The 27,905-nt window shown below is 39.7% G+C and overlaps 1 protein-coding gene across 4 annotated transcripts in view; it reads left to right on the top strand.

The window, feature by feature from the left end:
• HACE1 (HECT domain and ankyrin repeat containing E3 ubiquitin protein ligase 1) overlaps positions 1-27,482 on the top strand; it is a 99,566-nt gene extending 72,084 nt beyond the window's left edge. For 3 of the 4 annotated variants that reach the window (XM_044289566.1, XM_044289565.1, XM_044289567.1), the window contains exons 20-24: positions 5,153-5,284; positions 10,766-10,864; positions 16,386-16,456; positions 19,928-20,041; positions 26,617-27,482. In XM_044289566.1, coding sequence (XP_044145501.1) covers positions 5,153-5,284; positions 10,766-10,864; positions 16,386-16,456; positions 19,928-20,041; positions 26,617-26,719 — 519 coding nt within the window. In that variant the 3' untranslated portion in view covers positions 26,720-27,482. The other variant, XR_006388640.1, reaches the window with a different exon arrangement.
• The last annotated feature ends 423 nt before the right edge of the window (positions 27,483-27,905 follow it).

Below are 27,905 nucleotides of genomic sequence, written 5' to 3'. Positions count from 1 at the left end.
GATGTAAAACTGACTGCATTCGCCGTATAAGACGCAGGGGCATTTCTCCCCCATTTTGGGGGAAGAAAAAGTGCGTCTTATACGGCGAAAAATACGGTAGGTAGAACAAAACGAACACAAGTAAAGGATAGTGGAACATATTACAAATATCAAAAAAGGTTTGGAACAACATTCTGTCTCTAAACATTTTTAGTGACTACCATAATAAAGATCCCACTCAGCTTATTTTCGCAGCTTTTGAAAAAATTAGACGACAACGGAGAGGTGGCAACCACATAGCTAACATGTCCAGAGTAGAGTCCAAAATAATTTTTGAATTGGATACCATAATTCCAGCGGGCTTGAATGCAGAGATGGAGCGGTTTGGTTTTCTGAGATTTGGGATGGGTGCCAATCTGGGACGGGACATCGAAGTCCGGCTGTGTTACCAGCACTTTGATCTCTCCTCCTGGGTAGGCCCCCATCCCCTCAATCCCCTCATATCTATGAAAAACAAGTGAAAAAAAGTCAAAAAGAAAAAGGAGAACAAAGAAAAAAAGATAGAGGAGGAAATAAAACAATAGCATATGTATATTAAATATACAGGGGTATTAAGATAATTGAAGGAAGTATGATTAGTTGTCTGCCAGAGAACTATGAAATCTTTGAATATTATATATATAATACTGTAGGTTTTGAATTATTCTATAGATTGACACCTTATTATGTATTTTTTTTTAAAATACACAGGACCAGAACAACCCATCTAACTATCGTTCGAAAAACGCACCAATAACAGATGCTTTTTTGGTTTGCTGTTTGATATACATGTCTATTCTATTCAATATTATTTACATTTAAGACCTCCTTAGTTTTGTTATAGGTGAATTATACATATTTTGTGTCTATATACATGATATTAGATGTCTTTGTTCAACATAAGGGTTGACTATTATGTGGGATATTAAGTGGCGAGACCACCTCATCGGAGAAATTCAGTCCATGTTTGTATGGGGACTAGGTACCACCCCCCCCCATTAAGAAATCACCCTTTAAAATGAAGCAGAAAAATGTCCACCGAGGAAGGAGCTCGATGCTCCGAAACACGCCTGGTGTGTTCTTTTAAGCAGTGGATCGGATACTTGATTCTACATAACGGATAACTGTATACCAGCTACGTTCATGCTGGTCCTCTGCGGCCAAGTGATTCAAAGTAAGCTACAGGCACACTGATTCCTTGCGGCCAGTCCAAGCAACAGCTCCTGAACACGTGGGACGCTGTACAAGCAAACCCGATCAGGCTCAGCGGCCATTGAAACCTAGCCTTAATCCGGATATAAAGACGGCATGCTGTTACAAGGATCGGTAATGTAGATTGCAAGTTTGTTATAACTAGACAAAGTGATCTGAGTCAATACGAACAGTTCCTATAATTATATACACAAAGGAATTCTATGTTGTTATCATAGAAGAGTTACAAACTACTTTCAACATAGTATCGATCCACTTACCAGTGCAACTATAAATCTGATACAAGGGGCTATAGATTGGACATTTGTTCACTATATACCAGCGGCACAAATATAAAATGAAGCGTCTGATGTATTCAATATCCATAAATAGCATTACATGAGATACTATTATCTATTTAATTTTTTATTGAACAATTGTGGACATTTAGATTTTTGTCTTTTTTGCGATTTTTGTCATGTCATTATGCACGATCAGGATAAACATCAATAGTAGTGTTTCATGGTTCATATTTAATTTCTTTAATATAGAGGACAACTAATATTATCAACTTATTGTTATTATGGGTATTTGAGTCTTATTTATAGGATCAAGAGTTGTACCCTCACAGTATAACAGGACATTACTGCTCTATAACTGAGGCTGTAAATCACAATCACAAAGGGTTAATGTTCACTCTATTATGTCATAGTTGTATGTATTAATTTTAATCTTTTACCCATTTTAATTCTATTCGATGATTTTTAATGTGGTAATAAATTATTTATGCATTAATTCACATTTGATAATTCTGTGCAACATCAGATAACGAAGTGCCTTCCAAAAAAATAATAATAAAAATTATATATATATATATATATATATATATATATATATATATATATATATATATATATATATATATATAATATACTATTATTTCTGCTCTATAATCGACAGTGGGTGTGTTGCGGAGAGTGCACCTAAACTGTAGATCTGGGTTGGTAGAGCCACTCTGACAAAATTTAGATATTCATTCTGCTTTGAAATAGGTGAAAATAACAGTGGAAGTCCACAGCATAAAATGACATGCTGTGGATTTTAAATCTGCACCGCAGGTCAGTTTTCTTTTCAGTTATAATATAATGAGAATGCCACAAAATTAGTTTTCTGTTCTGTTGATCTGCTTTCAAGGACATTTTACTTAGGGTTGAATGAATCTGAAGGGTTTCTCTGTCTTGGAGAAGGAGCTTCAGAGAAGACTGACCAATCACATTGAGTTTTACAGAAGTTAAAGGGAGATCACATGACCAGTCAATTCGCTAAGTCAGCTTGTAGAGGAAGCTGCTAAATAATGTCTTCTAAGAGGGTGTAACATTGATGAGCAGCCATTGCAAAAATTCTGAAAGATTGTAGCGTCATTGACCTCCCACCGGATATACACATGTGGACAAAGTTGTTGGTACCCTTCCATTAAAGAAAGAAAAACCTACAATGGTCACTGAAATAACTCAAAACGGACAAAAGGAATACATATAAATAAAGGAATACATACAAATTTACTTAAAATCAACTAATGAAAATCAGACATTTGCTTTTGAATTATGGTTCAACAGAATAATTAGAAAAACAAATAAAAAAACCTGGCCTGGACAAAAATGATGGTATCCCTAGAAAAGATTGAAAATAATTTTACCATAAGGATATGTTTAACTAAGATGTGTCCTGTAATTAGGATCACAGATGTCTTCAAACTTCAGTCAGTCTGTCTATTTAAAGGGTAAAAAGTAGTAACTCTGCGGTTTGTTAATAATGTATAAAACAAACTAATGAAACTGGCCTGGACAAAAATGATGTCCACAGGTATTTTGGTCCACTCCTCGTGAGCAAACTGCTCTAGCTGTCTCCGGTTTGAAGGGTACCTTCTCCAGACTGTATGTTTCAGCTCCTTCCACAAATTTTCAACAGGATTTGGGTCAAGGCTTGCAAAGGGCCACTTCACAATAGTCCAATGCTTTGCTCTTAGCCATTGTATGTTTTTAGCTGTGTGTTTTGGGCCATTCTCCTGTTGGAGGACCGATGACCTGCGACAAAGACCATGTTTTCTGACACGCTACAAAATGCCTTCATAGTCTTCCTGCATAGATTCCAAACACCCTGTGCCAGATGCAGCAAAGCAGCCCCAAAACATAACCAAGCCTCCTCCATGTTCCACATTAGCTACATTGTTTTTTTTTCTTTGTATGCTTCATCTTTGCATCTGTGAACGTAGAGCTGATGTGGCCTGCCAAGAAGCTTAAGTTTTGTCTCGTCTGTCCAAAGGACATTACCCCAGAAACTTTGTCTTGTCAATATGCATTTTGGCAAATTCCAGTCTCACTTGTTTATGATTTGCTTTCAATGGTGGGTTTTCTCCTTGGTAGTCGTCTATTAAGTCCACTTTTGCTAAAATAGTGACATATGGTGCAATCTGACACTGATGTGCCTTGACCTTGGAGTTCACCTCTAATTTCTTTGGAAGTTGTTCTGGGTTCTTTGATTACCATTTGTATTATCCGTCTTTTCAAGTCATCAGCAAATTTTCCTCTTGTGACCATGTCGAGGGAGGTTGGCTACAGTCCTGTAGAACGTTAACTTCTGAATACTATTGGCAACTATAGTAACAAGAACATCAACTTTGTTTGGAGATGGTCTTATAGCCTTTATCTTTTTAACATGTAAATCTTTTCATCTGTAAATTTCTTTAATCTCCTGAAACATCGCTCTCATTTTTTATTGGTCCATGTTCAGTGTGTACAGTGACTGCTTTTGAGCCCTTTAAAGAGGCAGGCAGACTGATTACAAATTTTTAGACACTTGTTATGCTAATTATAGGACACACCTTAGTTTAACATGTCCCTTTGGCCAAGTTATTTTCAATCTTTTTAGGGGTACCATCATTTTTGTCCAAGCCAAGTTTTATTGTTTTTATTTTTTTTATTTTTATTATTCCGTTGAACCACAATTCAAAAGCAATATCTGATTTTTATTAGCTAATTTCCAGTAAATTTTTATTATTACTTTTGTTCTTGTTTTGGTGACCATTATAGGTTTTTCGTTCTTTAACAAATGGGTACCAACAATTTTGCCACGTGTGTGTATATTCTAACGTTCTGATATGAGGTGTGCAGAAGCATAGAACATAATTTTAGCGACAATCAGAATACTATCATGCAGATCTCCGGTTCTTTGTCTCTTAATGGCAGTATGTTTGAGTCACTGAACCCATAATACCTGTTCTAGACAATAATACATGTACTGTAATTGCAGTTTTGTGGGCCAGTTATACAATATGTGAATGTGCTCATACACACTACAGAGCATTGTATTCTGTTTTTACCTTTTTGAAGCATTTGCTGTTTTACTTCTCAGGTCCATTCATACAGTATTTGTATTAATCAGGATCCTCGCCTTCCACTAGATGTCACTGTACCTCTGCATTTGTACTTTTATCTAATATCTGCCAATTTTACAAAACTAATCTTATTAAACAATATTTAGGATGCATTTATGTGTATGTTCAGTAATTTGCAATGGTGTTTAAAAAAATGATTAAAAAATAATTTGTTGTACGCATTAATGCAGTACCTAATATGCAGCAGCCTTGAAGCCTTGTTACTGGCAGCAAGAAAATTATGAAATTATGCAAGATGGAGAAGCTGTTGTGTCTCGGAATGTAGTTTGATAGTTTTTTGCTTACTGCAAAAAAATAAATAAATTACAAAGCCAAGCTTGATGTTAGATGAAGGGTCACTTTAGTAATGAAACACACCGCAGTCACATTGATGTGTGTCTCTCTCTCTCTCTCTCTCTCTCGCTCTCTCTCTCTCTCTCTCTCTTGCTCTCGCTCTTTTTTTCTTTTTATGATTCATTTTTTTTTTATGATTATTTTTTTGTATCACAGGCAGAATATGTCCAGCTTGTTACTGAACTTCGCATGACAAGAGCCATTCAGCCACAAATCAATGGATTTTTGCAGGGGTTCCACATGTTCATACCACCTTCTTTAATACAGCTTTTTGATGAATTTGAGCTGGTGAGCTTTTTACTGTTTACTTTTGTTTTTATGCATAGACATGGCCTTCTGTTCTTATTTTTAGTACTTTAGTATTTTTTTTTTTTTTTACATTGTTACATTTAATAGTGGTAAATACATTGCACAGTCCCTAACAATGTTGGTCTTTTTCTCCTCCTTTTCATGCATTAAGATATTTGCACTGTCCTGAAGTCCTAAAATAATGGGGCAGGTTTACTAATGCTCTAATAGTCTAAAATTTAGACAGTTAAAACTTATGGCTCCTATACCCATTAGTGTATTGTCGGCCAAACCCACTGACAGTCTAATTTCTATGGGGAGCTCCTGACTCTGACAGATGATGTCATGTAGAGAAGGATCAGATTAATATAATTTTATTTTACCTGATCCTTTTGTTCTCCCAGATGATGGCCGCTGTCAGAAGTGTCTGGCGCCAGCTTTCTCCTATCTCATCTTAGGCTAGTTTCACACTAGTGCTAAAATGTTTCGGTAGAGGAACAGCCTGCTGGAGTTCATTGTGTCCGGTATTTGTCCAGCTGAATCTCTGCACTAATGCTGGAAACAGGCCACGTTCACCCAGGGTCGCTGAATGCGATGAACTCCTCTGCTGAAACAGCCTGCCAGAATATTTTAGATCTAGTAACTAGCCTTAGGCATCACATACATGTTTGGCTGAACCAAATGTGTACGTGGAAGACTGGAGAGAGTCGAAATTGTTGCGCCAACAGCTATTGACAGTGTATGGCCACATATAGCTTACACAGTCTAAAGATGCCCCAGGTTTATCACAGTGTCTGATGCTGGATGATACATTTTCGTGTATCTTTAGGCTGTCTAGGCTAAGTTTGTGCTTCCATTAAACTGGCCATACAAAGTTGGCGGCCTTCATTAGGTCCCCAGCTGCCATGAAAATCTAGTGGTACAATGCAGTCACATTAGGGAGGGGGTTAATGGGGTGTCAGAGGAAATCACTCTGACTACTTGGATAAAGCAGTCACCATTGGCCAGGGAATCTAAGGGGATAAATAAATAAAACAAAGTATACATATTAGGTATCGCCGCGTCTGTAAGAACCTGCTGTATAAAAATATTACATGACCTAACCCCTCGAAGTGTCAAAAAAAAACTCTATATATATATATATATATATATATATATATATATATATATATATATATATATATATAAATAATATATATAGACACACCTTCTCATTCAAATAGTTTTCTTTATTTTCATGACTATGAAAATTGTAGATTCACACTGAAGGCATCAAAACTATGAATTAACACATGTGGAATTATATACATAACAAAGTGTGAAACAACTGAAAATATGTCATATTCTAGGTTCTTCAAAGTAGCCACCTTTTGCTTTGATTACTGCTTTGCATTCTCTTGATGAGCTTCAAGAGGTAGTCACCTGAAACAGTCTTGAAGGAGTTCCCAGAGATGCTTAGCACTTGTTGGCCCTTTTGCCTTCACTCTGCGGTCCAGCTCACCCCAAACCATCTCGATTGGGTTCAGGTCCAGTGACTGTGGAGGCCAGGTCATCTGGCGCAGCACCCCATCACTCTCCTTCATGGTCAAATAGCCCTTACACAGCCTGGAGGTGTGTTTGGGGTCATTGTCCTGTTGAAAAATAAATGATGGTCCAACTAAACGCAAACCGGATGGAATAGCATGCCGCTGCAAGATGCTGTGGTAGCCATGCTGGTTCAGTATGCCTTCAATTTTGAATAAATCCCCAACAGTATCACCAGCAAAGCACCATCACACCTCCTCCTCCATGTTTCACGGTGGGAACCAGGCATGTAGAGTCCATACCTTTTCTGCGTCGCACAAAGACACAGTGGTTGGAACCAAAGATCTCAAATTTGGACTCATCAAACCAAAGCACAGATTTACACTGGTCTAATGTCCATTCCTTGTGTTCTTTAGCCCAAACAAGTCTCTTCTGCTTGTTGCCTGTCCTTAGCAGTGGTTTCCTAGCAGATATTCTACCATGAAGGCCTGATTCACACAGTCTCCTCTTAATAGTTGTTCTAGAGATGTGTCTGCTGCTAGAACTCTGTGTGGCATTGACCTGATCTCTAATCTGAGCTGCTGTTAACCTGCAATTTCTGAGGCTGGTGACTCGGATGAACTTATCCTCCGCAGCAGAGGTGACTCTTGGTCTTCCTTTCCTGGGGCGGTCCGCATGTGAGCCAGTTTCTTTGTAGCGCTTGATGTTTTTTGTGACTGCACTTGGGGACACTTTCAAAGTTTTCCCAATTTTTCGGACTGACTGACCTTCATTTCTTAAAGTAATGATGGCCACTCGTTGTTTTTCTTTACTTGGCTGCTTTTTTCTTGCCATAATACACATTCTAACAGTCTATTCAGTAGGACTATCAGCTGTGTATCCACCTGACTTCTCCACAACGCAACTGATGGTCCCAACCCCATTTATAAGGCAAGAAATCCCACTTATTAAACCTGACAGGGCACACCTGTGAAGTGAAAACCATTTCAGGTGACTACCTCTTGAAGCTCATCAAGAGAATGCCAAGAGTGTGCAAAGCAGTAATCAAAGCAAAAGGTGGCTACTTTGAAGAACCTAGTATATGACATATATTTTCAGTTGTTTTACACTTTTTTTTGCTTTTTTTGTGTTAATTCACAGTTTTGATGCCTTCAGTGTGATAAAGAAAACTCTTTGAATGAGAAGGTGTGCATCTGTAACAACCTGGTCTATAAAAATAGCACATGATCTAACCTGTCAGATAAACATTGTAAATAACAAAAAATAAAAACTGTGCCAAAACAGCTATTTTTTGTTACGTTGCCTCACAGAAAGTGTAATGTAGAGCAACCAAAAATCATATGTACACTAAAGTTTTGAAAATTGCAAATTTTTCCCAATTTTTGGTAACTTTGGTATTTTTTTATAAATAAAAATGAAATATTTTGACTCAAATTTATGAGTATCATGAAGTACAATTTGTCAAGAGACAACAGTCTAAGAATTGCCTGGATAAGTGAAAGCGATTTAAAGTTATCACCAAAAAGATTTGCTAATATTGGCCCGGGATTTAAGGTGAAAAGTGGATCTGTACTGAAGGGGTTAATGAGGGATTCTTCAGCTACAAACACTTTGCTGGTCTATCCATTCCAATGTGGCTGATTGTTGGAGGTCACACTCCAATATCCTCTCATCAGCTGAATTGAGACACTTTAGTTCTCTAGCAATGTACTCTTCATTATTTACACATACACATCACTGTACATTTGGTTGTAGGTATGCCTGGTAATGCACCTCACAGCAGCATACGACACTGAGCTGCAGCACTAGGCCCAGCCACAAGTAAATATATGGTCTTGTGCCTGGAAAACAGCAAATGGAATATGTTGCTTGCTAGAGCACCACAGCCTCTTCAATCAGCTGATCGGCACCCGGCCTCAGTGGTATGGATCCTGCCGAACCCTGTCAATTAACCCTTCAGGTGCCGCGATCAATGCTGATCACGGCACCTGAGGGAGGGTTTGGCTACATCGCTATTCCCTGTCATTGAAGCAGACACCCACCACCTAGATTTGTATTTAGGGGCTAGTTATTTTCATTGGTGGCGCAGTGGCCTTGACCCCCCAGTATTATTCTCATTGGTGACGCAGTGGCCAACAGTCCCTCCTCCTCAGTATATTTATTGGTGGCAGTGGCAGCTTCCCCCTTTCCCAATTTTTATATATAAACAACATAAAAACAAACATTTTAGGTCTCAAAAAGTCTGAACTGTTAAAATATGCCCTATGTGGTGAACACTGTAACAAAAAAATAAACATGCAATTCGCCTTAGGATGCTTTTGAGAGAAATGCATCTAGCTGTGTAGCTGAAACAAGGAATTTGGGCTTCCCTAAAGTCTCTTTCAGCCATAACTGTTCCTTCATAGTTATGATTTTGCAAAGAAGCACCGCCACAGCAAACTTTCCTGTGAAAACTCACGTATGCTTTAAGCATGAACCACTAAAGAACGCTGACCAGGAATATTTGATATTAACCCATCTCTAACGTAGGTATTTAAGACCAGTTACCAGTATCTTTTTGAGCAAGGCAGGCTTTTGATGCGTGCAATGCACTGACATGTAAAACATGTATGCCTTCTTTTATCCACGTTCATTGATTTGTGTTCCCTCTTTACATAGAATCTTTCATCACAGTGCATTTTTATCTATTAAACGGTGTGATGCCGCCGTCATCTAGTATGTTATGAAATAAACAACAGTGCTTTGAAAGAATAAATGTAGGTTATTTTTTTTTCTAGATTGCTATAATCAGCCCATAAATTGCCCAAGCCTCCTGTTTTGTTACATAACCTGTATTTTCCTTTGCAGGCTTTATGGTGGTTAGCACAGTACGGCATTCCTGATATTTTTCCTCTGGCATCCAGCAGTCATATGTACAATAGTACCAACAATGTATTATCTATTATCTTTCTGTGCATATTCCGAATTGTCTTCTAAATGTAATCTACAGAGTAAATAAATCCAATGTGCTGTGAAGGGCCCCAGTGCAAATAAGCTTTTCTGTAATTGCAAGATAGGAAGCTAGCATTGCTGCACATAGCGCATCGCAAAGATACACATTATTAACTAGCAAAAGATAAATATGCACAGTCAGTCCTCTTAATTTCCTAATACAATTCTGGAGCACATTGTGGCCCTCGCAGGGGGACAAATAAGACACTTATTAATTGTTTACATTTATTATCTGGATTATAGCACACATTTTACATGGAAATCAGTTTGCAATGGAAAGACTAGAGTTGCACTGTGCAATTTAACATCTCACTATATATGTGCTGGCTCTGAGCTTTTGAAATCTACTTCACATTAATTTTTTCTCATAGTCTTTGATATTTCGGTAACATGCATGTCAGTGCTGTTATTGCAATTTTAAATTACACTACAGAGGCATTGAAAATGAAGGAGGAAAGCTCTAGAGCTGTGCCATGTACTTATTTGAGGACTAACACATTTGTTTGAATTATTAAATAGGCTTGCTATATCGAGTTGTGCACCAGTAAGCTCTTTTTTTGGGTCACTAGTGATGTTCCACTGTCAGCCAAGATGTGGTTACTAAGCTGGATACGTGTTAATTCTTTTCTAATCGTGTCCCAATTCTCCACCAACACAATAAATACAAAGAATTTTTCTACCTATCAATCACTTTCTAGCGCAAGCAATGAAATGGGTTGCTGTACAGTTTGTGCACATGTTCTGTTTTTAATTATTTGCAGAGTGAATGGTGTCGGTAGGACGTAGAGTCATCCATGTGGCATGCGGAAACAACAGCTTTCAGGCTGCCATTCCTGTCACTTGTCTGTCACAGTTCCTTAGCGAAGAAGTCCCATAGTGTGTTCATTGTTTGGACATTTATCACCCTGTAAAGATTTATTTCCAAGTTAATTGGTAAATAACAGTTGATGATTTTGTAATCTTAAGGAACTTCTTCTGTCCGGCATGCCAGAAATAGATGTGAATGATTGGATGAAGAATACAGAATATACCAGTGGATATGATAAAGAAGATCAAGTAATTAAGGTAAATGTTTCAGTTAACAGGTATGTATTTGTTTAAAGAGATATTCCAGGTTTTGAATATTGATGGCTTAGCTTCAGGATAGGCCATCAATATCAGATTTGTTTAGAAAATGGTGGGCACTCTGACATTCAGTGTTGGTGCTCAGCGGTAGGTACATTTCACCATTATAAATTTTGCCAAAGAGTTACTTAGGTAAGTTACAGTTTATTTCCATCCGGTTAGTACAAGTAAAACACAGCCAATGTTTCGGTTCAGTCCCGGAACCTTATTCACGGCCAGTGTGTCCTAAATTAATTCCTGCTGGTTGGCAGCATCCTATGTCAGTATCATTTCTCTCTGTGTTCCTTTCTGACCAGTTATTGTTTTCTTGCCACCGTATAATTTTGGCTCAGATATTACAGCATTGTGGCTCAATATCACTGTTGCCTTGGACCACTGTGGTACAGGGCTCACATCTGGCCTGTGCCAACATCTCCATGGAGTTTTTCTGCTCACCATTATTAAAGCCCTACGTTCCAGTTCTCTTCTGCAATCTTTCAGTCCCCGTCTGTAAAGTTCCGGATGGACAGGGCAACGTGCATAACTGAAACCAATGACTGGCCTCAGCAGTGATGTGTCCCGAAGCTTCACGTGACACAGCAGCGACATGCCACCTAAAAAAAGTTATAGGGGTCAAAATTTGGCAACTAAAAAGTAAAACAGATTTTTTCCCACTTTTGAAATTATTTTTTTTGTGCCAGTAACAAGAGCCCCCCCTTAAATGTGCCAGTAATAATAGCCCCCCAAAAGTGCCAGTAACCAGAGCCATCCCAAATATTTGCATTGAGCTGTGTATACAGATGGTACAGTATATATGGAACTTACTGACTGTGCTGCAGGGTTTAATACTATAGGAAGAGCAGAGCCATGTGTGGTACTAAAGGGTTAATCTGGGGTAATGGGGGGGGCTGCACTTAGTGAACCCATGCAGGGGTTAATACAAGGTTATGGGGGGGCTGCACTTAGTGAAGCCATTTAAGGGTTAATACAAGGTTATGGGGGCTGTACTTACTGAACCCATGCAGGGTTTACTTGTAGGATGCAGAGAAGTTGGTGAAGCCATGCAGTCATGCAGGGGTTAATCCATAGGACGCCTGCAGTGAAGTTAGTAAAGACCAGCACTGTATAGGGGGGTCTTACAGTGAAGTTCCTGGGTCTGGCTGAAGCCTGTAGTCCTCCAAGCTCTCCTCTTACCACATGTTGCTGAGCGGCTCCTGCTCCAGCCCCCATTCTCCAGCACTGCTGAGGGAGCGTCTGCCAAGCACAGGGATGTGGAAAGGTGTACACAGCCCAGGCACTGTTATCAGCTGCCAGGGAGGACCTGGCTTTTTATCCATTCCCTTACAACTGGCCAGTAATGTGATGGCGCACGCAGGCAGGAGGACAGCTTGCTTGTGCGTCCCCAGTCTTCCTCTGAGCAAACCGGTAGACGTGGATGCCTAGCAACCTGATTTTAATCTCTGGTAACAATAGCCAATACTGGGGACAAAAAAATGTGGCTTTTAGGGGTTATTTATTAAACAATCAAAAATTAAAACCGGGCCAACAAGGTGATATTAATCACCAAAATCAAATAGTCAAAAAAATAAATAAATGCGACAGTTATCCTTTAAACAACTCCGCTGGTAAACCATTCAGCCCGGGGGCTTTTTCATTCGGGAATGATTTAAGCTCCACCTCTAGTTCGGCCAATGAAAAAGGTCGATCTAAGTAGACCGCACATTCCACTGAAAGCCGCGGGGTAGTGATCCCGGCAAGGTAGTCTGCAATAATTTAGGAGCCTGCTGCTCCTAAAATTTTTGTAGTACGTATGGAATACCGCCAGAATGTCCGTATCTGTCGCGACCAAAGATCCATCAGGACCCTGGATGGACAAAATTTATTGGACCATCCTGTGCCCTAACGACCCTTGGCAGCAGTCTGCCACAACTCTCCCCAGCCTCAAAGTATTTTTGCTTAAGGAAAAAGCATCTATTATCAGTGGTAAGAAGTAGATGTTCCTTTAAGTCTGTCTGCACCGTCACCAGCAACGCCTCATGCTCACGTGAGGGATGTTCAACAAATCTCTTTTCCGTTTCCATGACTAGGTCCTGGAGCCGTTTTTGAGTTTCCCTGGACCTTTGTTTTATGGCAGCTAATCCGCTGGATGTATAATCCATGGATAAATTCCTTGCATGCATCCCACACTACTCCCATAGGTGCCGTCCCTGTATTGTTAGTAAAGAATACCCGGATCCCCTCTGTGACACCCTTCCCCCATCCACCAGCTGCAGCCAAAAAGGGTTAAGCCTCCACGTACCGACTCCAAAAGGTCTCCTTACACCCAACTAGAGCGCTACCTGTTTAGGGGAATGGTCAGATAGACTTCTCGGCAGATAGGCAGCATCCACCACCAAAGACAGCATATCTGGGGATCCTATAGCCAGGTCAATCCTAGAGAGTGAATGGTGAGAGCTAGAAAAACTGGAGAGCTGGTGTATATTCGGATTCCTCACTCACCAGATATCATGTAGATCCATCTCTAGTAGTACATTGGCAAAATTAGTGTCTCTATCCGCACCCGACCCTCCTATCCTGTCCAACTTTGCAGATGGACAAATATTAAAATCACCTACTATTAAAATGGGACATGGAGGAAGCTCCTCAACATATGCCATTATCTCCTTCGGCACTTCGCTAATATAGGGGGGAGGGATATATACCGCCACCAGGAAAAAGTAGGAGTGATAACGGGCACAATGCAGGCACACATATCTACCCATAGGATCTATATGAGACGAGTGGCATAGTAAAAAACTGGCATAGTAAAAAACTATTAAAAACATATTTTGAATAAACAGTAAGCAAATTTTCTCCTCTAACCTGCCTCCTATATATTAGTCTGCAGTGTGCAATAGTTAGGCAAATCTTCCCCCATAATACGACCAGAATAGACTAAGGCAAACATATATATTCTAGCAAAATTATCCTATCTCTTGCGAACCAGTAATGGGCATTGGTACAATTTTTTACAAATATAGTATTGCAAAGATAAACCACAGTGATAAGACCAGAGAAAAAAGGAAAAAAACAAGGAAAAAACTAAATCAATATATTGCACATATCAGGCTCGACCCTCGACCCGGGCAGGATCCACCCGAGTTCCGGGAACTTATAGGAGACATATTTATCCAGTGTTCGCTGAAGCTTTAAGAGAGCGCTCATTGGTTTCCACCCACTGCGCCGCATCCATTGGTGTCTCGAATATGCAGACTTCTCCATGCGCCACCACTCGCAGCTTGGCCGGATATCAAAATTGGATGAGGGGGGGCACAGGTGGCAGAGCACGGAATGGCACCCTATGTTCTCTTTCAATGGCAAACACGCCTGATAGAGAGTCCTTGCCAAATTTAAGGGTCAGACAATCTTCAAAAAACACCACTGGGTCAGTTCCCTCAGTCTTTTCATGGACCCCAATCACCCTGAGATTATTTCTGTGTGACCTATTCTCTAGGTCGTCGGTTTTGGACATCAATACAGACACATTATGAATAATAATGCCAAGGTCTCTCTTCACTGGGGGTAGCTGATCTTCAATAGTGCCCACTCTGTCTTCTACCTCTTTGATCCTCTCATTCACTTGCCTGAGGGCTTGCCTGATGAGGGAGACATTTTCCTCTAAGCTGCCCATGTTGGTATTAAGAATAAGTAGTGAGCCACTGCAATGTTTCACAGCGTTAAAGATATCCTTGATAGTGGGCAACTCCATCAGTGTAGCTGGTGCCTCAGATGAAAAACATGCATTTCTACCCAGGTGGGCCGCGACCTCCACCGCGGCGCCATCTTGACTCTGAGTTGCTGGAGTCCCGACCTCACTTTGCTCCTTCTCCTCCTTGCCTGTGTGTGTCATTTCGGCACTGGAGAAAGCAGCCTGGGTTCCGTATAGCTGAATAGTTACGCTGCAGACTTAGGAAGCTGTAGGATAATAGGGAAGCAGGATAGGAGTCTTTCAGCTCTGCATCCGCTCACATGCCTGACCAGGCCACCCCCCAACAAAAAGTAGTTTTTAAATGATGATTTCAAGAGAAAAAAAAAACTCTCTCAAACAACCCGACCCTATGTGAAAAACTGATTTAACCACAGTTTTTGGAAAGCAGAGTTCAATATCACTAGCCACGCTCAGAATCAATAAATCACTTAAATAGAAGTGATTTAAATATCATGCCCCCGTTTGAAGAAATTCTATAACAAATGATAGTCATTTGACATCCATCAGTCTAGAAAAGGTTACAAAGCCAGCTTCAGTACTCCAGCGAACCATAAATGGAGAAAACATGGAACAGTGGTGTACCTTTTCCAGGAGTCGCTGGCCTACCAAAATGACTCAAAGAACACATGGACAACTCATCCAGGAGGTCACAAAAGAACTCAGAACAACATGTAGAACAGCGCAGTCCTCACTTGCCTCAGTTAGTCAGAAAGAGACTGGTATCCATGGGAGAGTTCCAAGGTGAAAACCACTGATGACCAAAAAGAACACAAAGGCATGTCTTACATTTGCCAAAAAAAATAAAAAAATAATCTACCGACTGACGAGACAAAAGTGGAACTTTTTGGAAGGTGTGTCTCCTGTTACACCTGGCGTAAAACTAAAACCGCATTTCTGAAAAAGAATATCTTACCGACAGTTAAACATGGTGGTGGTAGTGTGATGGTCTGGGGCTGTTTTGCTGCTTCAGGACCCGGATGAATTTCTGTAATTGGAACCATGAATTCTGCTCTCTACCAGAAAATTCTTAAGAGAATGTCCTGCCATCAGTTTGTGATCTTAAAGGGGTATTCCCATCTCAGACAATGGGGGCATATTGCTAAGATTTGCCAATATTGTCTGATAAGATATCTAGTGATATGCCCCAATTGTCTGAGATGGGGATACCCTTTTAAGCTAAAGTGTTCTTCAGCAGGACAAAATTTGAAACACAGTAGGAAGTCCATGGCTGCTCGTGGTCGCAACCACAGCTTTGAGCAGGTGTTATTACATCAAAGCCATCCCATTCTCTTCAATAGGATGGCTCATTCCTATACACTTGAATAGGAACTAACCATCTTATTGAAGTGAATGGGACGGTTGAGATGTACTGTAATTACATCTTCTCACCGCTGCTGTTGCGACAGCGAGCAGGTGAACAGTGAAGAGAAGGCAGTGTGTACCTTCTCTTCAACCAGATGATCGGCGGGGGGTGTCAGGAGTCGGACCCTCGCCGATCTAATATTAATGGCCTATCCTGAGGATAGGTAATCAATAAAAAATAACCTGGACAACCCTTTTAATAAATGAAATGTTCATTTAAAAACTGCATTTTTGTATTTAATCAGGTCATCTTTGATCATTTGAAACATTTGTGTGACAAGTGTGTGTATGTTTGTGTGTGTAGCGAGTTATAGCGTTCGATATGTGTATACTGTATTTAGTTATATGTACTTCTGTTATGTTTGTTTCTAGTGGTTCTGGGAGATTGTACAAGAACTAACGCAAGAAGAAAGAGTGTTGCTTTTGCAGTTTGTAACAGGCAGGTATGTAAGACTCTTCCTGTTACGATTTTATATAATCTATATGTTGAATGTGCACTTTATAAATGAAATGTCTGGAAGCCATAAATCCACGCTTCTTGTCTAGAGTCATTGATCTTCTTGCTCTGACACTTTCAGTTGTGGTTGTATTAACCAATTTATTATTTACAAGAAATTATAATACTCGTGTACTGGCTGGATTTACTATCACATTCAGAAAACAAAGGTTTAGTTTTATGATTATCTACCTAATCTAGTCTTTGTCTGTCTAGTCCTGCCAATCATTGTATATCTGACCCCTGAGTATAATGATACTGTGGTTTCAGCTGCCTGGTCGTTATTTTTTTTTTGCCTTTTTATATTTCTATTAACACATAAATCTGCCTCCTTCCTGTGGTTCAGTCTATTTCTGCGTGTTTCCTCATTACGATCTCATCTCTGTCTAAGCATAGCTTTAGTACCACTTCAGTGAAGAAAAATCATACGTTCTTTCCCCTGGCTGCACACCATAAAATTAATTCAATGGATCTGGTAAAACAAATGCATGTATGATTGCAGCTTTTAAGATTCTGGAATATCTGTAAGAATAACTGAGAAGCCTTTGTCTCCTGCTCTATATCTGCCTTGCAGTAATAATGGAATTGCTTGAATTCTGATAGCTGCATTGTCTATGAAGCAGTACTGTTAGTATGCATAAAAATAAATGTAAGGCTAAAGACTTCACATGGATCTCATACAAAGAGGTCTGCCAACGGCTGAAAAAAGTCACTTTAAAACCTTTTGAACGATGACCTATATGAATGGCCAAATGCTGTAGTAAAATCCCTATATACAGAGAATGTGTGTTGAGTAATGCTCTAGTGGACCAATGAAATGTGCAGGTTTGCATTAACCTTCCTTCAGATGCTGTGCACCCGTATGCCATTTTATTGTAAATGTAGATAATAGTTGTAGCTGTAGATGTGAAAAAGCGGCAAGAGCATTGGAAAGTGTAAATCATATCATGTATTTAGCGCTCACTCCTAAGATCTCACTTAAGCCTTTTGGGAATAAAATAAGTGGTTAGAAAGATCATGATTTGTGTTCAGATAGTGCAGCCTTTCATTGTGTTTTCCCTTCAAAGAAAAATGATAAAAGGAAGTGTCTAGGTCTGATTATTTCTTAAAATGACACAAATTTTGGTTTAATATTGTAACTCGTTTTAATGTATGGTATTTTATTGATACTATAATCTTAAAGGGGTTGTCTGGGCTTTTTCTATTGATGACCTTTCCTTTAGGATAGGATAATATGTGTCCGACACCCAGCACCCGTGCAGATCAGTTGTTTGAGGAGACGGTGAGCTCAGTGCGCGTGTGACGTCTCCCTTCTCTCTTCCTGCTCTCCGCTGTATGTCTATGGGACAGCAGCAGCAGACGGGAAAAGAGAAGGGAGCCGGCATATGTGCGCTGTCTCCTCATACAGCTGATCAGTGGGAGTACCGGGTGTCCGACCCCGGCTGATCTAATATTGATGACCTATCCTCAGGAAGACCGGACAAGCTCTTTAATGGTTTTTAAAAGATGATATACAAAATTTATTCTGCGACTTAGATATTGATGGCCTGTCCTCAGGATAGGTCATTAATATCAGTTCAGTGGGAGTCCAACACCCAGCGCCCCCACTGATCAGCTTTTTCAGCACCCAACGGTGCCAAAAACGATACAGTGGATTTGAGCCTCCATCAACTGTGTAGTTTCTGGTGCCAGCGTACAATAGCTCAGCTATTTCACTTGAATGGGTGCTGAGCTGCAGTACTCCAACATGACTGCCGCACATTGGACAGAGCCTTCTGCTTCCAGCTCCAACCACTATATAGTTTCTTGCCCGAAACAGCTGATCAATAGGGGTGCAGTTTGGCAGACCCTCATCAGTCTCATATTGATTTCCTATCTTGAGGAATGTCCATCAATAGCTACGTACTTGACAACCCCTTTAAAGGAGAAAATCATTCTCAAAGTGATCTTCTGTTATATCATAGAGATCATTACAGAAGATTATATTGTTGGTGTCAACTTAGTTGTTGGCTTTCTCCTTCTTTTGGAGAAGTTAAATCTGCAGTAAAAAGTCAATAGAATGAGCTTATTGTGGATCAGAATCACCCACAACATGCTTATTTTCTATGCAGAAAATTTCAGCTTCATGTGGGTGGCATTTTTAAAACCCCATCCACGTCTACAGGTGCATCTCAATAAATTAGAATTTCATCAAAAAGTTAATTTATTTCAGTAAATCAAAAAGTCACATGCATATATAATATAGATTCATTACACACAGAGTGATCTATCTCAAGTGTTTCTTTTAATCTTGATTATTGCTTACAGCTAATGAAAATCTAAAAGTCATTATCTCCAGAAAATTTGAATATTGTGAAAAGGTTAATTATTATAGACTCATGGTGTCACACTGTAATCAGCTAATCAACACAAGACATCTACAAAGGTTTCCTAAGTCTTCAAATGGTCCCTCCGTCTGGTTCAGCAGGCTACACAATCATGGGGAAGACTGCTGACTTGACAGTTGTCCGTAAGATAGTCATTAACACTCTCCACAAGGAGGGTAAGACACAATAGGTTATTGCTAAAGAAGATGGCTGTTTACTGAGTGCTATATCCAAGCATATTAATTTAAGTTTATTGGAAGGAAAAGGTGCGGTAGAAAAGTGTACAAGCAATAGGGATACCTGCAGCCTTGAAAGGATTGTCCTAAAAAGGCCATTCAAGAATTTGGAGATTCACAATGTGTGAACTGCGACTTGAGACAGTGCTTCAAGAGCCACCCCACACAGACGTATCCAGGACATGGGCTACAACTGTTGCATTCCTTGTTTTAAGCTACTCATGACCCAGAAACAACAGCTCCTTACCTGGGCTAAGGAGAAAAAGGACTGGACGATTGCTCAGTGGTCCAAAGTCCTGTTTTCAGATGAAAGTCAATTTTGCATTTTATATGGAAATCAAGGTCCCAGAGTCTGGAATAAGAGTTGAGGCACACAGGTTTCCCTGCCTACTTCTGTTGCCCTACCTTCTGTCAATTTTGACTTTCCTACAGCATGGGGCCACTTTAAGTTCCTAGTCTGCCCCTGTATGTTGCCCATGCTGACTTTTATCATCACCGATAACACAGGTCATTTGCTAGTTGAAGTAATAGCTGCAATTTACGTAACGTGAAGATCGTTTCAAGTGAACATTTGCAATCGGAAAACTTCAGCGTTTGATTTGTCACTTGCCTCATTTCTTAGTTGACTGGGTTTCAATTTATTTTCTCCTTGTTTACTATGTTTTCTATAATTCTTTTCTGTAGTTTCATGTTACACATGGGTTGCAGCAATAATATGCATTTATGTCAGCATGTTCATGTGCTGCCATTATTACACTGTATCAGACATCTACATATGTAATAAGTCATGGTTTGTTTGTCATTTTTTTTGTTTAGTTCCAGAGTGCCTCATGGCGGTTTTGCATATATCATGGGAGGAAGTGGGCTACAAAATTTCACTATTGCGGCTGTGCCATACACATCAAATCTGCTTCCAACCTCTAGTACATGGTATGTTCAGAATTTCACAGCTTCAGTTGCATGTTAGAGTGAAAACATTCATTTTGTATGTTTCAAATTCATTTTAATCACTTTGTTGGTGCGACTTTTCTCCTTTGTCACCTTTATTTCATATTACGTTTCAATAAACATGTACCTACTTTTACATCTTAAAGGCAATTGGTATAGTTTTCTTCAGACAGCTGGGCAGAATCAGAGAAAATGCTGCCAGAAAATGCCGGCTTATGTGGGCTTTTGTCTGGGCTTGTTTCAAATGGCCGTTTAAGTGATGAAGCTAATTGTGCCTTCTTGCCAAGAGGAGATTGATGCATAGTTTTATGGGAAAAGATTCAGTAATCTTTTGATTTATGATTCTCATTCTAGGCTTATCAGTCTAGAGGGTAGTATCACTCAATGACTGACGGCTCCTACATGCACCCTCACATAGGGAAGGCTGTCAGCCTTTGGATTCAAACCTCCCAATTCAGTCATAATCCCAGACTGAGCAAGAGTTTTTTAAAGAGCGCCTCTCCATTCTTGGGGGATCATCATGAAGTAAAAGGAGACCAAATTCCTAAACCATTTATCGTGCTAGACTTTGTTATATTAGAAACAATAGAAGATGATTCTCCTGTATATTATGGAGCAGCTAGAGGAGAAGACAGCTTGTTAATCTGACTAGTCTGTCAGTACAGATACAAGTAATCACGTCGCTCACAGTTACTCTACCACGTCCTTCACTTGTATGGCTGCTGGCATTGTGTGTATCTAGCCAAATTTAAGGGCCCTTTACACGGGCAGACAATTGAATAGATCATCTCTAACCAGCGTTGCTAGTAAAGCTGGTTAGCGATGATCTGGCGGTGTAAATACACTGCCAATTACCCAATGTACGAGCTAAATGCTCATTCATCAGGTAATTGTATGTTTTGTGCAGCACAAACTATCATCGTTTCCCAGTGGCAGATGGTCCTGTGTAAACATCATGTGCTCCCGGGAAACTACGAGACCGTATGGAGCTCCGGAGGAGATCCGTGCATTTAAATGCAGTGGTCTCTTCCGTTGGCATTCAGCAGACTGTCAGGAAGGAACGCTTGGGACCATTAGATTGACACTTTTCAAGCTGCATTCCCCTCCTACTGGACTCCATAATCTTTTTAAATGGATGATAGAATATTATTTTATCTGATGTATGGTTCAGGCTCCTAGCTAGAAGTGAACACATCGGGCAAGCAGAGTAAATCCCTTTATCTCCAGAAATCTACTGCCAATATATGGTAATCAAAGAGGATATGCACTGGTCACGGTTACAGACCTTGTTATCAAAAGATCACCAGAACGAAATCTCTGTATTGTCCATTCCTAGGTTTGTATATTGTAATCGGGTCACCACTGAGCAGTCAGTTTTCCAAACTGAATAACCGCCTATGTTTGTTAACCCATGTTGGTATGTAATTCACCCATTCAGCTATGTTCTTGTTATACAAAGATGCCTAAATTTGCAGACCATATTCCACGTGTGGCCTGACAAATTATTTGTTTAGAAGGAAAACTAGTGGGGAGACTTAAAGGGAACCTGTCACCAGTTTTATGGTGTCCTAACTAAGGGCAACATAAATAAGTGACTGATTCTCTTAGCAAAATGCTGGGTCACTTTAATTGACCCAGTCAATCTGCCAACATCTTGTATTGAAAAGCTCCAGCTGATAATGATGAGTCATGAATATTTATGAGCTCCTGACTCTCCCCGCCCACCTGCTGCTGAATTACAGTTTTTTTTTTTCCCCATAGGAATCGGCAGCAGGTGGGCAGGGGAGTGGCTATAGCTCTGAATTAAATATTTGCTAAACTCAATGACATCACGCTGGACTCAAATCAGCTAATTAGCATGCGACATCTTTGTGTGTATATTATGAGGTAACCATCTGTCACACCAGTAAACGAATACATCTAAAGTACTTTTTAGTAGTTAATGATTGTATATAATTAGTTAGATTATAATCAAATATCCACATGACAGGTTCCCTTTAAGGCTTTTTCAGTTATAGGGAAAGATACGGGGGTTAGAGGAGAGGGCAGAGCCTCCATAGCCCACCACGTTTACTATAATGTATGGCAAAATCTGGATTAAATTACTACTCAAGTCTATCAGTCCCTAGCTGGCATAGATTTGAGTTTCTGAGGCTCGGAGAGCCAGATATGTGCCTTATTTATTTATACATTATTTATGTGCCTCTTAATAAATTAGGTGCATCTCATTCCAGTGCACTGAAGATCAAGACTGGCATATGAAATGCCGGTCATGATAAATGTCTACCTATGTTCTTTTCATACATATTTCATACATACATATTTTGATGCATCTATTAATTTTATTTGCCTTCACAGCTGATTAGAATTGTTTTACTGTCCACACATATCCCTAAGTCTTTTTTTCAGTTGCAGTTTTTACCCACTGTTTTTCCATTTATTGCATAAATGTATATTCTGTTTTCCCAGCCCAAGTGCATAACTTTACATATATCCACATTTAAACTTTATCTGCTGTTTCTTTTCCCAATTCCTGTTTTCCTAAATCCCTCTGTACAACCCCAATTCCAGAGAAATTGGGATGCTGTGTAAAATGTAACTGAAAATAAAAACAGAATGTAATGATTTGCAAATATCAGATTCCTATTTTATTCATAATAGAACAGATATCGGATGTTAAAAAGTTACCATTTCACAAAAAAACTTAACTAATTTATAACTTGATGGCAGCAGCACATCTTCAAAAAGTTGGGACAGGGACAACAAAAAGCTGAAGAGGTAGATGATACTAATAAACCGCTGGAGAAGCCATTTGCTACCGAGTATAAAAAGAGCGTGGTAGAGAGGCTGAGTCTCTCAGAAGCAAAGATGGGCAGAGGTTCACCAATCTGTGAAAACGTGAAACCATTTCAGAAAAATGTTCCTCAACGTAAAACTACAAAGACTAAATATCCCATCATACACAGTACATAATGTCAAAAGATTCAGAGAATCTGGAGAAATCCATGTGCCCAAGGGACAAGAATGATAGTCAGTATTAGATGCTTTTGATCTGTGGGCCCTCAGACAGCACTGCATTCAAACGGTTATGATTTTTAGAGACGCTGTCAATTTTTCTGGGAAGAAATTCCTTTAAAATGGACTGAGGCAAAATAGAAAACTATTTTGTGGTCAGATGAAACAATATTTGAAAATCTTTTTGGAAACCATGGATGCTGAGTTCTTCAGACTCAAGAGGAGAATAACCATCCAGTTTATCAGCACACAGTTCAAAAGCCTGCATCTATGGTATGAGAATGTATTACTGCCTATGGCGTGGGCAGCTTACACATCTGGAAAGACACTATCAATATACACTCCTGATCAAAAGTTTAAGACCACTTGAAAAATGGCAAAAAAAATCAAATCATATTTAGCATGGCTGGATCTTAACAAGGTTCCAAGTAGAGCTTCAACATGCAGCAAGAAGAAATGGGAGCGAGACAAAATTTTTTTTGAGCATTCAATTTAATGAAAACATAATGAAAACAACAAATAAACTGAAACAGGCTGTTTTTCAGCTGATCAAAAGTTTAGAACCACACCTCAAACTAACCCCCCCCCCCCCCAAAACAGAAATCCAACTTCCAAACATGAACTCCACCGTTATTGTTTATCACTTCAAAAATTTGTTTCGGCATGCTTGATGCAAGAGTTTCCATGAGGTGAGTGGGAACATTTCTCTAAGTGGTGAAGACGGCTGCACGAAGGCCATCTACTGTCTGGAACTGTTGTCCATTTTTGTAAACTTCCCTTGCCATCCATCCCCAAAGGTTCTCAATTGGATTTAGATCAGTGGAACAAGCAGGATGGGCCAAAAGAGTAATGATGTTCTCCTGGAAGAAGTCCCTTGTCCTGCGGGCATTGTGTACTGTAGCGTTGCCATATTGAAAAACCCAGTCGTTACCACACAGACGACATCTGGACATAGACAGCGGCTGTTTGACTCCCCTTCACTTCCTGAAGCCCCATTGTTCCACTGAAGGAAAAGGCACCCCAGACCATTATGGCGCCCCCTCAACTGTGGCGCATAGAAAACATCTCAGGTGGGATCTACTTGTCATGCCAGTAACGTTGGAAACCATCAGGACCATCAGAGAATAAAACTTTCTTCCACCTTTTGAATGTCCCATGTTTGGTGCTCTCTAGCAAAGTCCAAACGAGCAGTTCTGTGGCGTTCAAGGAGACGAGGTCTTTGAAGACGTTTTTTGTTTTTAAAGCCTTTCAGTCTCAGATGCCGTCTGATGGTTATGGGGCTGCAGTCAGCACCAGTAAGGGCCTTAATTTGGGTCGAGGATCGTCCAGTGTCTTGACGAACAGCCAATTGGATCATTTGGCTCAGTGCTGATGATATTTATTTGGGTCTTCCACTTGACTTTTTTGTTCCATAACCCTCAGGATCATTTAAGATATTCAAAATGACTGTCTTACTGCGTCCCACCTCAGCAGCGATGGCGCGCTGTGAGAGACCCTGCTTATGCAGTTCAACAACCCGACCACGTTCAAAAAGGGAGAGTTTTTTTGCCATAACAACGTGTGACTAGAGGTGATGCTACACAATAGTAGACATGGCCCTGTCCCAACATTTGAGATGCGTTGCTGCCATCACGTTTAAAATACTTTTTTTCATGAAATGTAAGATGTCTCACTTTCAACATCTAACATATGTTCTATGTTTTATTGTGAATGGGTCTATGAGATTTGGAAATCATTGGATTCTGTTTTTATCTTTTTTTGGAATTGTAATACTTTAGTGTTGATTACCTTACAGAGCTTGCCATCGTCTGCAAACTTTGAAATTCCTCTATGTAAGCCCTTTAGGGTCAGTATTAGGCTGTTTCTTTTTAATATGTTTATTAACAATCTTGTAGTGACCCAAACCTGAGACTGTACCATTAATAACCACCATCTGTTTCCTATCACGGAGTCATTTTTTAACCCATATACACATATATTTTCCCCTGATCACCAACAGGATTCTCTATATATAGCCAAAGGTTGTTACATTCTCAAGATCCTTTCCTTAGAAATTAGTGGTGGTCCAAGATCATAGACTTCACCAATGTGATCTTTTTCACGTGTATCTTTGACATATCAGAAGGATCCTTCTTTAATTGCTTTAATTAATAAGTTACAGGTTGTACTAAATATGGTCCCATAAAAGTTTATTGCAGTCTGCTCGACATGCTGCCTGCAGACTAGACTTTATATTCAGTGTAACAAGTGCTCATGTTAGGCTACTTTCACACTAGCGTTTTAGTTTTCCGGTATTAAGATCCGTCATAGGGGCTCAATACCGGAAAAAAACACTTCAGTTTTGTCCTCATTCATTGTCAATGGGGACAAAACTGAACGGAATGCTCCAAAATGCATTCTGTTCCGTTTAGTTGCGTTCCCAGACAGGAGAGCAAACTGCAACATGTTGTAGTTTGCTTTCTGTCCTGGAATGTGGAGCAAAACAGATCTGGCATGACCCCCAATGCAAGTCAATGGGGACGGATCTGTTTTCTCTGACGCGATCTGCCACAATAGAAAACTGATCCGTCCTCCATTGACTTTCAATGGAGTTTATGATGGATCTCTTTTGGCAATGTTAAACATAATACAACTGGATCCATTCATAACAGAAGAAGACGGTTGTATTATCAGTAACTGAAGCGTTTTTTTGCTGAACCCTGCTGGATCCAGTAAAAATGCTAATGTGAAAAGTAAAGTAGGCCTAAATCTGTGCTACAGAATCACTTTGAGGTTGTGAAAGAATGGGGAGAATTTTGGCAAACCTTAAGCCTCCTCTCTCCTTCTCCAGGTCTGCGATGCTCCACAGGGATCCTTCGATGTCGACATCCAGTTTGATATCGCCACAGCCAATCACTGGCTGCCGCCAAGACCGGCTCCCTGTGCTGAATTACAAATGGTTACATAATTTAATGGGATCATGTCTCTTCCACGGGCCCCCCCCCCCCCAACTCCCATTCTTGCACAACCTCTTTAAAGGGAGTCTGTCAACAGTGGATCTGTTTTACAGTCCTTCCCCTCTTCTCTGAGTGACAGCTATAGTGGTCTCCTGGATGGATACTACAGCTGTCACTCAAGGGGGTGGTGTTATGAAGCAGCGCACCAAAGATAGCACTTCACCGTGAAGCATTACCTACTGGGCAGTTGCGGAAGCAGAATAAAATTTAATCTTCATACTAATTCTAATAATAAAAACTCAGCAAAAGGTATGTATGTCCTGCTCTTCCTGGCCCCTATCTAGCGCTGTCAGCAGTTTTGCATGGTCAGAACTACTGACAAACTCCCTTTTAATACATGCAAGTGTGGGAATATTGCAATATTGTGGTACCTTCTCCACATTTGTTTTCTATGTATTCTTTTTTATTTATTTATATTGGTGAATATTTTAGGCAATGACTTAACCTTTTCAGGATTTTTTTCTTCTTTGACTAGTATTTGACGTATTTCACAACAGTTGTCTGTCATCTTTAGACTTATTTAGAATGCTGGTTTGTGTCTTTTAGTATCAATATGCTTAAATTGCCTGAATACCCGAGTAAGGATATCCTTAAGGACAGACTTCTGGTGGCATTGCACTGCGGAAGCTATGGTTACACAATGGCATAATGAAGAAAGAAAAACTCATCTGACTACTGATGTGCAATTCAGAGTGGCAGAACCAATTTCAAAATCTGTCAAGAGGAAAACAGGCTAGATACTGCCCACGGGCAGGGCTGACTTTCAAAGATTTCTAAAGTACCTATTTTCTCCTAGATTAAGTGTTTGTGTGGATGTGTGATTTCAAAAGCTGGAAGAAAAAGCTGGTCTTAGCATCGCAACGGGAGAAGCAAGCTGCAGTTTATAAAGGAGAAAAATTTTGTGTTTTAGGCCAGTTTTATATGTTTTAGGTTGTGTGGTGTGTTTAAATGCTGAATCAATTTGCTTTTAATCTGTTTTTAGTATTTTTATTAAGGTTCATTTATTGAGGAAGCGTGCGTGTAGCGTGTGTTGTAAAGTCTGCAGCTGTAATTGTCTGTGCTCTGCACTTTTACCATTTTAGTGTACATATGCAGTAAAAGTGAATTGTTTTGTAATCCCACTTTTCCATTTCCAAAGGTTGTATCTTTCATTTTGTTTATAACCATTTTTAGCTGTATCTTGCAGCAGGTCAGTTTCCACATAAGTTATTAAGCGACTCATCTGTTTTTCATTTTATTGCCGGCCAGGAAATGGACAGTCATATTTTATGATTTACTCCCGTTTGTCCTTTACGATTACACCTTTTGGTCTGTTCAGTTTATACATTTGTTGTGCAAAGTATCTGAAATGTATTTTTGTACAAACGAGCTTACAACAATAAAGTATTTTATAAATTGCATTTGATACATCATCACAATATGCAAAAATGCTTTCGTTGTGTCTTAACTCCTGCGGCAGATCATTAATGTTGTACTAAAGATCACAGATGATTGAAAGTGGCCATGCAGCCACAAAGGCTCTTTAATTGAAAAGATAAGAGCAGTATCAGTAAGCCTCAGTCATATTAAATCAAGAGTATAATTGGTGTGAACACAATACATCGGAGTGGCCATTTTATAGCCGTCCTAATAAATCAGCCACGGCCAGGGAAAGCACTGTTCTGTTGGTTTCAAATCAAAGCATTCACTGGTGTTAATACAATATTGTGTTTGTTAGGACATTTTAATGCTTGCCCTCAAGCAAACTACCTACTGCACTGGTTTCTGAGAAGTTTCTCTGCATTGTTCAAAAGTCTACTCATTCATTTTAAGAAAAATCTAGATTTATGTCCGAT

Source organism: Bufo gargarizans, chromosome 4, assembly GCF_014858855.1.
Source record: "Bufo gargarizans isolate SCDJY-AF-19 chromosome 4, ASM1485885v1, whole genome shotgun sequence".
Lineage (NCBI taxonomy): Eukaryota > Metazoa > Chordata > Amphibia > Anura > Bufonidae > Bufo > Bufo gargarizans.
This window is presented reverse-complemented; position numbering and strand designations above follow the sequence as displayed.